Raw genomic sequence first — 15,615 nt, forward strand, 5'->3', positions numbered from 1 at the left:
AACAAACAGTGAAAATGGCTGATATTACCACCAGATGGTTGTACTGCTTGAAGGGACAATGCACGGAGGAAAGAATTAGGCTCTTTTCAGTGGCGCTCAGTGCCACGATCAGAGATAATGGGCACCAACTGGCATACAGAAGATTCCTTCTGAACACCAGGAAGCAATTCTGTGCTGTGTGGGTGCTGGAGCTCTGGCACAGGTTGCCCAGAAGCTGTGGAATGCCCTCCTGCAAGATGTTCAAAAGCAATCTGGACGTAGGCCTAGACAACCTGCTCTGGGTGATCCTGCTTGAGCAGAAGTGGGACAAGATGAGGTATCCTGAGGTCAGCTTATGCCTTGTGTTTTAAAACACAAAGTAATCAGGGTATCACAGTTCATAAGCAACCTTGAACCTTCCAGTAACATATGCAAATCATTGGGGGAAAAGAAAAAAAAAAAAGTAATGTTTTACTAAACCAACAAACATGAAACAGTGAAACATTTTCCAAAACAAAAACTTATTCTTGCAACTTAACAAAAGGCTGAAAACCACACTGGTGTCAATGGGATTGCATGCCTCCACTTTGAAAGAAGGTATCCATGGAATACTCTAAACTACCAGTATCTGGCTAAGTTTTCAATTTCGCTCACGGATTGCAAAGTATATCCTTATTTTCTTATGCATTCAGTGATAGCTGAATAACACTCAGCAAAAGTGTGTTATTCAGACTGGCGCTGGACCTACTTCAGGGGAAGTAGAAATTCTGCTGCTGACACCCGCAGACAGTAATATGAGGGGGTTTATACCAACATGTCATAAAGAGATGGGTAGGTATGTGTTCAGCCAACTCATATTACAGTGAATTGCTATCCGAGTCACAGAAGACAGTTGATATGATCCAGCAACTAGCTCCATCTAACTAGTAAACAGCAGATGTCTGTATCTCTTCCACCTAGTCTAACTGCACAATTTTGCCTCTTCTCTTGCTCAAGTTCTGGTTGCTTGCTGGATCAATTCAGCTTTTCATATCAACAGAATACTTTTCTTTGTTTCTCTTTTTCTACGTTGCTGTTAGCTTATAGTTTTGCTTATATAGTAAATAGAGCTAAATCAACTCATAGTGGACAAGCAGCATAACCAACATTAAGGAGCAGGCAAAGAGAACTATATGGCTGGAAGGACTTGGTTTTTTTTTTCTTTTGAGAGCAGAAAAGCGTTAAGTCTTACTTTACTCTTCTCACATTATGTCCCAAAAAGGATGGACACATAATTAATCTGCACACCTGCTGCTTTAACTCAGCAGGAAAGACTTCTCCATTAACAAGAAACTCCCAGTTTACAGATCACTGCACCAAAAACAATGCCTATAAAAGAAAACCACTTCTCCCCTCCCCTTTCCAAAACTGCTGCAATTTATTTGCGAGTTAACATTGGGAAACCACACAAAGGTCTTGCAGTGAGAAACCGAAGTAAACAGCAAGTGTAACAATTAATAATGCAAATCACAGATAGAGGTACAAGACTGCAAAAGCACGTTGGATGAATCATACGCATTCCCTGGCTGGGAATTGAGGGAGCAATTAGAATCACAGTACAGACTCTCTATAGCAGGAAGGAAAAGACAACACCTTTCTCTACATTCCCCCACACCCACCCCACACAAATGAATCACTGAATTAAAGTGCTACTCTACCTGAAAGGTCGCTGCTTTCAATTCTCCGCAGGTCTGAATCAGCCCAGAACAACTTGCCTAGCTGGCTGTCAATAGCTAAGGCAATAGGCTTGCTCAAACCACTGAAAAAAAGGACCTCTCGTTCAGTTCCATCCAGTGCTGCTCTCTCAATTTTAGGAGATCTTTCCTGCAGGTTGGTGAAATACATGTATCTGGAATAGTAATGATTAGAGGAAAACAGTTTAATTGACCTTTTCATATTTTTGCTATATGACCAAGACATTTTAGCAAATGTTACAGTTGCTTTTATTCAAACAAACAGAAAACATCAGTTTGATTCTTAAAACCTTCTGCTTGAATTTTGCCATATCACTATTTCTGCTACTTACCCTTTCTCTGGATTCACCACAATGGCCCTGGGTCTATCTTGATCTCCTTTGAGCACCACTCCCATGGGTCTCCCATCCAAGCGTGTCACGTTGATGACATTAGTGGCTTCACAGGTCCAGTAGATGTAGCGGCTGTAGATGTCAATGCTCAGGTCATAAGGCTGCATGTCGAGGTTCTGATTGGGAACTGGACTTGTCACAACAGTGAGGCTCTAAAAAGGAGAGAAGAACAACCCACACAAGAACACTTAGCAAATATAATTGCCTGCATTGGATCTGGCTATAGATAACACATCAAATTATTGCCAAGGGGAAGAAAAATGCCACCAAAATATTAGCATAAAGTAGGAGACACACAGGACCAGTTGTTCCATTAAAACTTTTGATTAGATTTAGTGACTTAGTCCTGACAGTTTGTTTTAATGGCAATCAAGTGGTTGCAAAACACAACATTCAGCAAATTTGACCAAAAAGTCCAAATACCCACCATGTTAGAGATTCAAGCTGAATTTCCTTGCCTCCTCCCCTTTCTTGACAACACTTAGTTTGGATAGACCCAAATCCAGACTGTATAGCATTCTGAAACAGAAACACCTACACCCCAAAGCTGCAGCAAAGAAGATAAAAAAATACTGGCCAAGTAAGGCCAGACAGCACTTGAAATTCCTCTCACTCTACTTTACCATCACTGCCATCAAACTTGAGAGAAATAAAATAAGGATGAACCATAAATGGGAAGAAAATTGCCAAGAAAAGGTATCAGCTAGCAAGTTCTCATACCCTTTCTTTCATTTTCTTTTTTTCCTTTTCTTTTCTAAGTTATTTTAAATGCATAGTCAAAGTGAAAGACTAACTTAGACTGTCAACAAACTTGAAGAGGATTGTTAAAACACAGCCTAAGATAACCTTTTTGGAAAACTCCATGCTTTTGACATAAGTAACCTCCACTCTCTTTGTCAAATTAAACTTCACTGGAAGATCTGCCTAGCTTTCTTTTTTGGCTTGACACCTTTATGAAAGGGTGTGTCTAAAGTCCTGAATTTGTTTACCCTGCTAAAGCTGGCCTGCTACATCTCTTAGAGGTCACAAATTTCAACCTTCCCTCGTGTCTTTGTGGTTGACAACAGCTCTCTTCCTACCCCCATCAGAACCTAGAAGGATTTAAACACAACCATATGCTGACAAAGTCCCAGCCTCTTTATTTGAGAGTCAATGTTTCTGTGCCCTTCTCATTTGTAACTTTTCTGTCACTCTCTTGACATGTTCATTTTCTACGAAGAATCTTCTCTTCTATGCTTCATGACTCTCACATAGGAGTGTCCAACTGCCGCCAGCCAAAAGACAGGGATATGCAAATAATGCACGAAGGACCAGAGTACCTTTAGGCCAGCCCCAGTTTTCCATGTTTCATTTCCTACTGTCAGTAAACTCCCAGTTTACTGACTGAGAACTCCATAAACTCCAGATGCCACTTGTTTTGCCAAGAGCCAGCTGATAACCTACCAGAAACCTGTAGATATAAATTATTTCTGTCCTCATACATTCTTAGATATAGAGCATCTTTTAAAAATTCTACTGCCCACAAGTTACCTGGCTGCCATCTTCCTGTGCCTTCCGAATGATATTCTGCCGTGAATCAATCCAATACAATTGCTTATCCAGGGGGTCATAATCAATGGCTCGAACATTTCGGAGACTATGGATAGGAAGTATGATATCTGGACTCTGCTGCTCATCTATCACCATGCGATTAATTGCATTCTTCTGACTGAACAAAAGAAAGGTTGTAGGAGCTTGATAGATTAAAAAAAAAAAAAAGAAGGAGAGGGAAAGGGTTACACACAGCAATAGCATTGAGTATTTTTATGCTCAGTAAAAGTTACTTTATAAAACAGTGTCAAAAATTTCATTCCTCTTATTCTCCTTTAAAAACAAACAAAACCAAAAACAAACAAAAAAAAATAAAGACAACCCAAGTATATCCAAAACACAACACAAAAAATTCCCTCTAATTAGCTTGAAAAGCCTTTTAAATGATTATTACAAAAATTTTAACATAGACGTGACTAGCAAAGATAATTTTGTAAGTTGCAAGTCTAGTAAATATTTAGATTTCTGCCAAAATTACCTCACTAACAGTCAACTACACCTCTCAAGCAACAGCCATTTGTCATTCTAAAGGGATTCCAGGAAAACACAGCTCCACTATTTTGAACTTAAACTTTTTGCTAGGTATGAAAAAATGTTTTTGGTGTTTTTGTTTTGTTTTGTTTTTCAATTCCTTTGCCTGCAGAAGAAGCTGATCAAAACACAGCAATGGCTCCTTATTTAGAGGTTACAAGGATCAGAGATTGCCATTTGGTGGTTCCATTTTGTTACTGCAAACCCTCTCTATTGCCACCAGAATGGAACAACAACCAATTCATAGCCTGTGTGCAGGTTGGGTTTTTGAAGGAAAAAAAATTTCACTCTTCTCAGATTTATCTATCTTGCTTATTCCTTGGTGCTTATCTAAGAACACCGACTGTATTCAAAAAAGCATCAGATAACTTTCCAGATGCCCAGCAAAAATTTCCTGGAAAAATGATACTTATTCTTCTCTATCTGATGTTTGATAGTATTATCAAAGTCAGAAAATAAGGGCTTCCCATCCTCTTTAACTGTAATTTAACAGCTGTATCTAGCAGTAAGCATGTAAGGCATAGTTGTTTATTACACTATTAAAAAGAAATTACTCCCCGCATTACGTAACTGGGTCAGAAAAGTGTGGATGTAGTTAAACTCCCCCCTTTTTACGCACTACTCTTTTCAGCAATGGTCTACATGGAACCACTGCTACGCAAGGCAGCACAGGAGTGAGCAGCCAGAAATGCAGCTTGCAGCCTCCCTGAATTTTGTATAATCAATTTGCTATAGCACAAGTCTGGAGAGATTAGCAGCGGGACACTGTGCTCATTCAATCCAGCCTGTAAAATAGGTAAGACAATACCTTGGCAAGGGAAGGTTAGCAAAAGCCTTCCTGAGAACAACATCACCTTTCTTTGTTATTTTAGGCATACAAATTTATCTGCTGCTGGGAAAGAACAAAGAAAAAGAATGTACAGGGAAGTTTCCTTGGTAACTAACACTTAATTCTAACTTCCTAAAACAACCAGGCCTAATTGAGAGGTATTTTTGCTTTCTGGAAAACCTTATTTCTCCTCCAAATGTTTCTGCAAAAATTTAAGCCTTTTTCCTCTTAGCTCTACACTATGGAATAAAACACATAAAAAGCAAACAAAACTTTATATTGAATGTGTATTGCAAACTAACAGATTGAGAAGACATCAATGTCAAGCAGCTAAGAGATTAACGCTAAGGAAAAAAAGCTTAAGATAAAAGTGCAGACAAATATACCATCATAGGAACCTAATATTTTCTGTTCTCTTCTCCAGAGAGTCCCTCCCACTGTCTAAGCTCACCAGGCTTTCTACTCTGAATTGATGGCTCATTATAAAGACTAGCAGTAAACTTTGCCCCACTTCTCTGAAACAGTACCAATTTCAGAAATCACTTCCCAGTTTTTGTCGTTTTCTTTCCAAATTGTCACATAATTTAACTGTATTTTTGGAGGGCAAATGGAACGCAATGAGCACATCTCTTGTGTAATATTGCATTCAAACTTTACAACACAAGGTAGGTCTGATGAGATACCAGATCTAGTGAGTTCAGTGTGTCCTTCCCATAATTAAAAGAATCTATGCACATATGAGCAGGGTGATCCAGAATGGAGGAACTGGCCTCTAGACAGGGCTTGGGATAACAGTAATAATAATGTTTGGGAATATATAAGCAAGTAAAGCAGGCAAGGGAAAGTTAAAATGATTCATGCTCCAATTATAATGGCCAAGAGTAAAATTAAATTATAAGCAGAGAAGCCTAAGTCTCCAATTACCTACAAATGAGAAGCTGGAAAGTTACCAGATTTGAACATGGCAAAAGGAATACTCCTAATACACTATGAAAGACTGAACCATTCTGAAGGGAGACAGTTCTGTTTGTTCACAACTATTTCCTTTATTTTTCTTCTTCCTTTCCTACTTTTCTCTCCACTTGCATTGAGAGTACTTTCTCACAGGAAAACATCATTTTGCTATTTATTTTCCACTGGAAATCAAGTTCTTCCACCTGTAACATCACAGCAACCACTGGAGTGGTGTCAGCTGTGCTTCTATCTTGCAGGAAGATGTGAGAATGTTCACGTACAAAAATCCAGGTGTCAGACAAACACCTCTTGTAACTGAAAAGGAAAGAAGGAGTACAGAACACACTGGGGGATAAAGCAGGCTTCTCTAAGGAGCACGACTTTCAAAAAAAGTTATGAAGTGGCATTCATGGAACTGGGTACTCTGCTTTTGACTTTAAAACAACAGTTGGATCTCTCTACTCAGGCATAATGCAGATGAGACACAATCTGCCTCTCTCTGTACCATGAATCTCTTAACCCACCAATTAATCTGAATGACATCAGTGGAAATCAGCCATCCAGCATCCCTGCCAAAGTTGTGAGTGCTTCACTGGCAGACAGTTATTGAGAGATGGATAAATTATTTGGTAAGAAACTAATTACACACAGCCTGAGGGGCCTTGTGGTTCATATTCTGCACAACAATGAAGAAAAATGGGACTTGGCTGCACTGAGATGAGAAAAGTGAAGTGCTGCGGAGGCAGTGGGGCTCAGCCTCCTCTCACTAGGGAAAGAACTCACCTTCGGGACCTTCCACAGCATCACACCAACCAGCAAACAGAAGCACTACAGAATTAAATCTTAACCCACAGGAAGGCTATGCAAACTCCAGAGTGCACACACTGAATTACCACACATTTTTAATAGCAGGCAAGAATAGAATGAAAAAACAAAAAAACAAGCAAGCACTTGATAAGGGTTGACAGATATGAAAGCAAAAGCATGTCTGGCTTTCCCGCTTACACAAATTTGGCTCGAGTCACTGAAAAGTCTCACTCGAGCTATTTTTCTTCTTTTTTTTGAGACACTGGTGTGTTGCTAGATTTCCTTTTTCCTTTTAAGTTTTTCCCCTACCTTTTCAAGTTAGAAGGATTTCAGTATTAAAAAAAAATACTTAAAAATGCATACTTTTATTGCCATCTTTATCCAGTCACATGCCCTGCTCTTTTTGAAGGTAGAGAGGGCAACAACATATTTTCAAATACACAGCCAGTATTAGAAACTAGACTTAACTTGGCTATCAGCAAGGCAAGCTGGACCATCTCACCTAAAAGTAAAACTCTTCTTTCCTGCAAGTACCATGCTTGCATTCATTAGTAAGCATATCTGCTACTGCATTTCACTTTCCTTCATCACCACTTACCACTGCAAGTCCTGTTGTCAGAGTTCAGGGAGTAGTGAGCAGGGCACCCACAGACAAAACCACCGACAGGGACTGCTAAGCAGAGATGAGAGCAATGGCCGTTGCTAGAGGCACACTCGTTCCAGCCTGCCTGCCTGGAGGAATGGAAGACCAGGATGTCCATAACATAATCCAAATGCCCTTGGATGATAGTTCTGTTCTGGCCACTTGTCTTGTTGGCTCGTTCAATGCTACGCCGGCTCCAGTCTGTCCAGTAAATGTAATCCTGATACTGAGTCAAGCCAAATGGGTGAGGCAAGTCATCAGCTATAATCTCACGGTCAAGACCTGTTTCCAAAAATGAAGGGAGAGAAAAAGCATTAGTATTTTCAAACAAAATTGATGCTGGATAATGATTTAGATATGCCATATGTGCAGAAAGGTTAAAAGATAGTACTATTTCACTGCTAGAAAAGTAAATCATAAAGCAATATACAATATTCAAAAGGCCATTCTGAAGTCTCAGAGCACAGAAATGCGTTAATCCTGCCTGTACCTCACAGAACTGAACACATCCTACTAAATAAAAAAGTTTCAGTCTTAGAAGTTATCAGGGTTCTCACAAAGATTCTGCCCATTCTCTCCTCCTTGAAAGGAGCAACATCCCACTGAAGGCAACATTGTATTCCCACTTCAGCATCTCCGGCACCACACACAGATCTCTCTGCCCACTGCTTACAGAGACAGAACTGTTATGAGCTTAATACAATTCTACATTGTATTAAGAACACTCAGAATCTCATGGTAACAGACAGTTAATAGTGTATACCGTGGGAAGATCAAGACCTTAAGAAACAGAGTATTGGGAGGGAAGATTTCCACCACACTGATTTCAACCATTTTATTACCATGGAATCTCTTGTTGTCCAGTCACAGAAAATGAACAGGAGACTATTAAGCAGGAAGTCATTCCCTCTTTACACAGAGGAGGATGTACAGTCCTGTACTTTGCTGTCATTGGCCACAGGAAAGGTGAAATTCTAATTCTAGGTCCAGCTCCACTATACACTGGGGAGAACTAACCCAGCCTCAACAACACACCAAAATTCATGAAAGGCTAAAGGAAAGCATTTATATTACATGCAATTCCTAGTAATGCACTTCCCTGTTTTGATTTTTTTTTTTCTTGCTTTTTTCCCACTATTGGTAACATACTATTTAAAGTAGACAAAATCCTTCAACCTTAAGTAACGGCTAGTGATAAAAATAATCTGAATAATTTGAAATACAAAGCAGTCTGCTCCCATGGGTACAAAGGTGTTAAAAACATGATGCGGGCAAAATTGATAGGATGTGGGTCCACAATACCCACAATATCCCACCTTGGGATAATGAAAGAACAGAATATTCCATCTCATTTTAGCTGCAAGAAACAATTTATAAAACAGTTACACAGACCTTCATATGAGAAAGAACACTCCTGTACTAGCCAGGAACACTCTCCAGCATGCAGAATAGTAGGAAAAAATTACTGAACCCTGGGGATACCAAGAAAGTTTAAAATCAAATCGTATTAAATTACATTCTGAAAACTAACCAAAAAGCTGTTGGTACCTTAACTTTTTCTCTGACTTTCTAGACATGATTAAGTGCTTGGTATGTATTTGACAACATTCTTCAGAGCAGAGAAAACAAGACTCCAAAACATAAAGTTGACAGCTTTGTCCTATATATAACTGAAAACACATATACACAGTTGGTATAATTTAAACTATGAGCAACTATTTTTGACAAAAAAATAGAGGCACCACTACATATTTTATTGTGTATACATTAGTTTTAGAAGCAAATATTGAAGATGTGTGGGTTTGGGAAAATCTATTTTTGTCTGAGGATATTTATCAAGCAACAAATTGTCACGGGAGCTGCAAAACAGCAACAGTATCTCCCTGTGAGGCTGTCCAGGACTCCGGAGCTCACCTAGCATGTTGGAGGATTCTATCAGGTTAGTATCAAGGTCAGTCCAGTACAGTCGTCTTTTAGCATAATCAATAGTTAGGCCGTTGGCACGTCCCACATTTGGTACCAGAGTAGTCCGGTCACTGCCATCCATAGAAGCTCTATCAATCTTCGGTTTACCACCCCATTCAGTCCAATACATAAACCTGATTGAAATGCCAAGGAAAAAAAAAATTAACAACAAAAAAAACCAACAAGCAACTCAAGGGAAGAAACTAAACTACGCAAAAATCCTTGGAAAGAGTAAAAGAAAACAAGACTTGTAAATCCAAATATTTAATAGGCTCCATTAACATATATATATATATTTTCCAAAATACAAACAAGGAAATCAGTCAGGTTTTCTCAAAATGCTTCCCATGTTATTTTTTCCATTTGGAGATGAACTTTCATCGGCAAATTTTGCATTAAAGTACTTCAATTTTAACTAATCCATGCACATCAGTTAGGAGGCAGAAGGCTAGAAGTTGGGCATGTTCATCTATACCTGCTTATTTAACAGGAAGCTTTCCATAGCACTCAGCTTCTGTTTTTATTCACTGTCCATCAAACTCAGGAATTCAAAAAAGGAAGAAATTCACAGTACTTCTGTTAATAAGCTCATCTGCTTGTAACTAAGTCAATCAGCTATTCAACAGCATGCTCCATTTTTGCTGAAGGCAGAGTGAAACAACACTGTATAGCTATGTATTCACATTCCAACTTATACCATCCGGCAGAATCACAGAATGGCCAGGGTTGGAAGGGACCTCAAGGATCATGAATCTCCAACCCCCTGCCACATGCAGGGCCACCAAACTCCATGTTTAATGCTATACCAGGCTGCCCAGGGCCCCATCCAATCTGGCCTTGAACACCTCCAAGGACAAGGCATCCACAACCTCTCTGGGCAGCCTGTTCCAGCACCTCACCACTCTCTGAAGCACAGACCTATGTGTGTTTACATTTTCTTTAGGCACTGAACAGTTAAAGGGCTGCATATTTGACATCTGGTGTCAAGCAGCTGCTCACTTCTTTCAAAATGTAAAGCCAACGTAACTTTTAAAATGAGACATAACTGGTCAATCTTAACATCTTCAGTGACCTTAGTAATAAGCACCTGTCAATTTTTTAATTTAAACCAATACACAGTGGCAAAGCTTGCTCCACCACTGACCGTCAAGTATGCTCTCTTCAGACACCAGGAATACTTCTACATTTTTCCTTCTAATATTTAAAAATGTTGCAAGTTGTGGACAGCATGAATTCATGTGTTAGAATTAACTCTACTGTAGCAATGTCTTGAAAACTTGCATATGAACTATAATGACATAGTTGGACTCTAGAACCAAGAGAAGATGCTGGTCTAAAATTAAACTAAAGTGTACCGACTGTGGTGAAGATCACTGGAAAAAAATAAAATAAAATCACTGAATTGTACTAATCCTTGGAAAAAACTGCTCTCAGCATAGAACTTGAATCAAGCCCTTGTGCCAATTAAGCAGATCTAGTAATCTGGTTTTGGATGGTCTCTGATGTACCAGTAAAGGCAGTCTCTGACATATCGGGGCTGAATCTTATTTCTGTGCCTCATTGAGGTAACAGCAGAACCTGTTTCAACTAAGCATGAAGACAGCTGCTACTTCCTTGCTGAAACTAATCAGGAGGGATAGGTTTTCAGGGTGCTGAGTTTTCTGTATCGCTGCAATTCCGATAGTGTCAGTAGAAACTGATAAATTCACAGCACCTGAAAATGGAATTCCTTCATTTGTAAAAAAAAAAAAAAGTCTAAGTTCCCTCATTTGTGAAATAAGAATAATACAGTGCTGGTATAACATCAAAAACGATCTGTAGTAATTAGTTAATGTCAAATGAGCATTTCATGGGAGAAGAGCTCTTTCAAAAGCTAAATAATTTTACCTTGCCTTGTTCCCCTCTTCTCCTCCTCCCCCAGCTTATTGCCTCACTTTCGCTGTTATACCTGAATCCAACTCAGCAATTTCTTCACAGGAAATCTTCACTTTCATGAAAGGTAGTTATATAATTGTTTGTACTTTTCCCCCTATCTTTGCTTCACTCAGCCAGATTGAAAAAAAGGCTCCCTTATCTGAAGAAGCAAATTTTTTTCTTATTCTCAGACTTCAAGTTTCACTTGCTTACTGTCAGGTTAAATCCATTAAAATGTTTTTTTGGATCCTAACTTGTAAAAAAAATAAGTAAATAATAATACATTTTTAAAGGATCCTCATTTTTAAAAAGGACAAATATTTTCTTTCCAACGCAATGGCCCTTTTCTCATTAACGAGTTCCATAAACCCAAGTCTACTTTGATTCTGTGGTTAATTAAAAAACTAAATGTAAATCCCTTTTTAATGAGCTTCCCTGATTTTCTGTGTAATATTCTTAATGATTATTCAGGACATTAAGAACATACTCTTTCAGCCCTCATACTTTAAATTACCAGGTTATATTCCCCAGCTCAATTCTCTTAGGATTTAAACGCAAAGCCTAACTAACATGCCCTAGAGGAAGCATTAAGATGTTGTTTTTCAACGTTCATAAACATAAAGTTAAACTAGCAAGTTACCCCTCTGCAGGATCCAGTGCCAGTGCCCGGGGACTGTCAAGATCTTTCCACACCAACACTTGGCGATGCTGGCCATCCAGCTTTGACACTTCAATGCGATTTGTTCCAGTATCAGCCCAATACAAGTTCTTCCCCAGCCAATCTACGGCCATGCCTTCAGGGTAATCCAAGCCAAACTCTACAACGTGTTCCAGTGCGCTGCCATTCATAAATGCTCTGCTGATGGTCTTTGGGGAAGTAAAGATACACAGGCAAATTAGAAATTTTACCAACCTGTCATTAGGCTGGTTGTTCTCTTTGTTGCATTTTAAGCATTTTCAGATTTTAGGCATCTCACAGGAAAGAAGATCATACAATGTGCTACTTATTTGCAAGGCAAACAATGCTGCTATTCAGAAGTAATGATTTACTATACTCTATGAAAGTATTCTATGTCAATTACAACAGTGGTCCACTGGGGAAATAAATGGGATAACTAGTATGGTTCAATTAAGCAGTCTACATGCCAATGTGACCTTAACTTGGTGCCAGCTTTGAGAGGGAAATATTTCAGCTCTCCCAGGACAATACAAAACCATCGATGCTACAGCATGGAACAATATTTAAAGCAACCTAATGAGAAAGTTCAGGACAGAATAGCAAACAGATGAAAACAAGATAATGGCCCACTAGCTCAGCAGTGTAAGTGCTTTAGTACTGATGGTTTAATTCAATTTCAGTAAGCATGATTTCTTCCAGGTCTTTTACTCTAAAGACTTCTTATAATTTCCACCATAATCAATCACTCTACAACAGTGAATAAAGCCAGAATTATGTTTAGAAGTGTAGGCATTCCATAATTTACTATGACCAAGTATAAGTATAAGCCTGAAAGTAAAGGAACAACATTAATACAGTATAAAACTATACTTTGTGCCAGACTCCCTTTTTTTTTTTGCCCTTTGTACTCCTCACTGCACATACTTCTAACACATCAGAAGTTAACTAAACGTTTGATTTTTGGTTTACTTGTAAGTTCAGGTGCTATCTGCTAATTACGCAGTTTGTGACTGCACACAGTGGGGAAATGTTTTTCAGTTTTCACTTTTATTACCCAGAAAAACTGATAGTGGGATCTTCCTTTTATTTTCATTTCAAACATACTCCAAATGAATACCATACCTAAATAGTTCAGCCAAGTTCTCTCTCTCAAACTAATTTAAACACTATGGTTTTTAACTTTTATCATTCTTCTGTTGTACAGATCCACAAGTTATTATTTGCATGGGTCTCAATCCAAGTGTGAAAAACTTACTTTCATTAGAAACTAATTTTTGGTGCTCACAATTCTAACTACATCTACAGTCCATGAAAAACATGGTAAATAACTAGACTTGCTAAAAACAGAGGTAGCAGACAGACAATACACTGGCTTCTGTCACTCTATGAGCGACCACGTTTATACAACTACCCTCAACCTTTTATTTATTTGTTAGTCTAGACCCTACCCTTGATTGACTAAGCTTGTAACGTGCCTTATGTGCAGTAAGTATGCGAGTTAATGAGCAGGTAAGACCTATTTTCACTTTCTGACAAAAAACCATTAAATATATGAGGGCTGCTCCAAAAGTAATGCTTCCTATTTTATTATGTTGCTCCCTGATATCAAAGGCAGATGTTAGCAGTATGGCAGAAGAGACTGAACCTTCCCACAAATACTCCATTACATTTTGTTGCTGTATGAAAGATGGCAGCAGACAGAAAGTCTGACAAAATGGCATCTGACATGAAAGTGCGCATGAAGCAAAGGTCTGTCACTGTGAGGGGCTGAGCGTTGCGTTTCAGCTGTGGTGAAGCGGGTTACTTCTACTGGTGCAGATTTTTATGAGCCCAGCAGCAGGCAGTTATTCATCACCAATGAAAACAAATAGCTAATGGTGGTGAATACATTGCAAGATAGTGTTTTGTAGCTGAAAATTTGCTCTATTGAAGAGCATGATCTTTGTATCTATTGTAGTTTCCATGGAAATAAATAGGAGGCATTATTTTCAGAATGACCTACATATTTGACAAAAAAAATCTTTAATCTCAAAGACCTCCTGCTGTTTGGTACTCTTCTCAGCTTTCTGCCGTAAAACTTCATTTTTGCAAACTTATCCTTTACATGAAATGTGCACATTAGATTTAAATGATTTACATGAGAGAATGCTTTCCTAGTTGGAACCAGCTCTCCTACCTATCCCTTGAATCTTGTAAAACATATTTGTCAATCCATTCTTATCTATTTCAAAAATCTTGCAGCAAGTTAGTAGCCAATTCAGAATATCTTCCATCTCTACCTTCAATGAAATATCAGTCCAGTAAATTCGATTGTCTGTCACATCAAAATCCAGAGCTGAAGCTTCTTTAACTCCAGTAAGCGGAATAGCAACATTGTTGTTGTTTGTTTCTAAAGAGATCCGTCTAATATCTGCTCTCCGAGAAAACAGAAGGAAAGCTTCTGGGACAATGCAGGTCTTCATATCATTGATGAGCTCCAAGCCTATGGGACAAGCGCAGCGAAGGCCTTGTGGTCTGTACAGGCACAAATGGCTGCAACCACCATTATCCTCTGCACAGGGGTTTGTACCTAAGCATGCAACACAAGGAAAAGCAATCATTACAAGTTGTCTTCATTTGGAAGAGAAAGTCGGACCTCACACGCATCAACAACAGCATGAGCCCTTTAAGAAACAGAAGTAGTTTTCCACCTTTTGTCCTGAATGAATTTGTTTTTGTTTCTTCTAGTCTTTTAGAGGGATGTTAATTCATCTAGCTGGAAAACCAGCACTTCTTTTCCTGAAATAAACCTAGCAATAGGGGATGAGATCAGGCCTCAAGCATCGATAATACTGATTCATAGCATAAGCACAGAAGTGAAGGCAAATACATAAGAAAACAAGTGCAAGTCCTGTCACTTTTAATAACACATTGGTCTAATTATGTACCCCATTTGCATTCCTAGGGATGGAAAATTTTGAGATTATTTTCACATCCACTTAATGGCCTCTTCTTTCCAGGAGCTAGTAAAGCAGCTCTTTGCAATATTAGCACATACACCTGCATGCGCTAGAAATTCACCCGCCATTACCAAGATCAGTTAGCCAAGCAGCTGGAAAGAGGGTTATATTTCAAATACATGTACTGTCAAGCATCTTCACGTAGCAGCAATGCAAAGATACACCTCAACTGCATTTAACTAACTCCATGGGGTACAAACCAGATGTGGCACCAAGAAACTGAAAGCCCTGCCTACGTGGCAGGATATTCAGGGAACGTGACAAGTTCTGTGATGCCACAACTCAACTATATCAGTGTTTTGAAAACCAATTTGAAATTAGATCCTGTGTTTTCATTCCATAAATACCACAGAGCACAACGTGCTTCTGGTTGTTTTTAAAAATGATTTTGCAGCATTCATTTGAAAAACACTGAACAGACTAAAACTGGCTCATTCTTAGCTCTTGATCACCAAGAGCACGTGTTCAGATTGCAGGATGATTCCTACTACAGATACAACTCCAAAAACAGCTGGGCTAATCTAACAGCTAGCTGTTCTCATTTTCCCTGATCCTCCTCTCCTTACTGGATCCAGGGGTGTTCAGACCTAAGAGGTGCTC

At 38.9% G+C, this 15,615-nt stretch overlaps 1 protein-coding gene across 3 annotated transcripts in view; it reads right to left on the reverse strand.

Moving 5' to 3' along the window:
* LRP6 (LDL receptor related protein 6) overlaps positions 1-15,615 on the reverse strand; it is a 126,156-nt gene that overhangs the window by 16,197 nt on the left and 94,344 nt on the right. For all 3 annotated transcript variants that reach the window (XM_048952380.1, XM_048952373.1, XM_048952387.1), the window contains 7 exons: positions 14,296-14,585; positions 11,978-12,204; positions 9,373-9,557; positions 7,414-7,740; positions 3,635-3,837; positions 2,045-2,256; positions 1,677-1,867 (listed from right to left, as the gene is read on the reverse strand). In XM_048952380.1, the coding sequence (XP_048808337.1) occupies positions 1,677-1,867; positions 2,045-2,256; positions 3,635-3,837; positions 7,414-7,740; positions 9,373-9,557; positions 11,978-12,204; positions 14,296-14,585 (1,635 nt within the window). The remainder of the gene's footprint in view (positions 1-1,676; positions 1,868-2,044; positions 2,257-3,634; positions 3,838-7,413; positions 7,741-9,372; positions 9,558-11,977; positions 12,205-14,295; positions 14,586-15,615) is intronic.

Source organism: Lagopus muta, chromosome 1, assembly GCF_023343835.1.
Source record: "Lagopus muta isolate bLagMut1 chromosome 1, bLagMut1 primary, whole genome shotgun sequence".
NCBI classification, from domain to species: Eukaryota; Metazoa; Chordata; class Aves; order Galliformes; family Phasianidae; genus Lagopus; species Lagopus muta.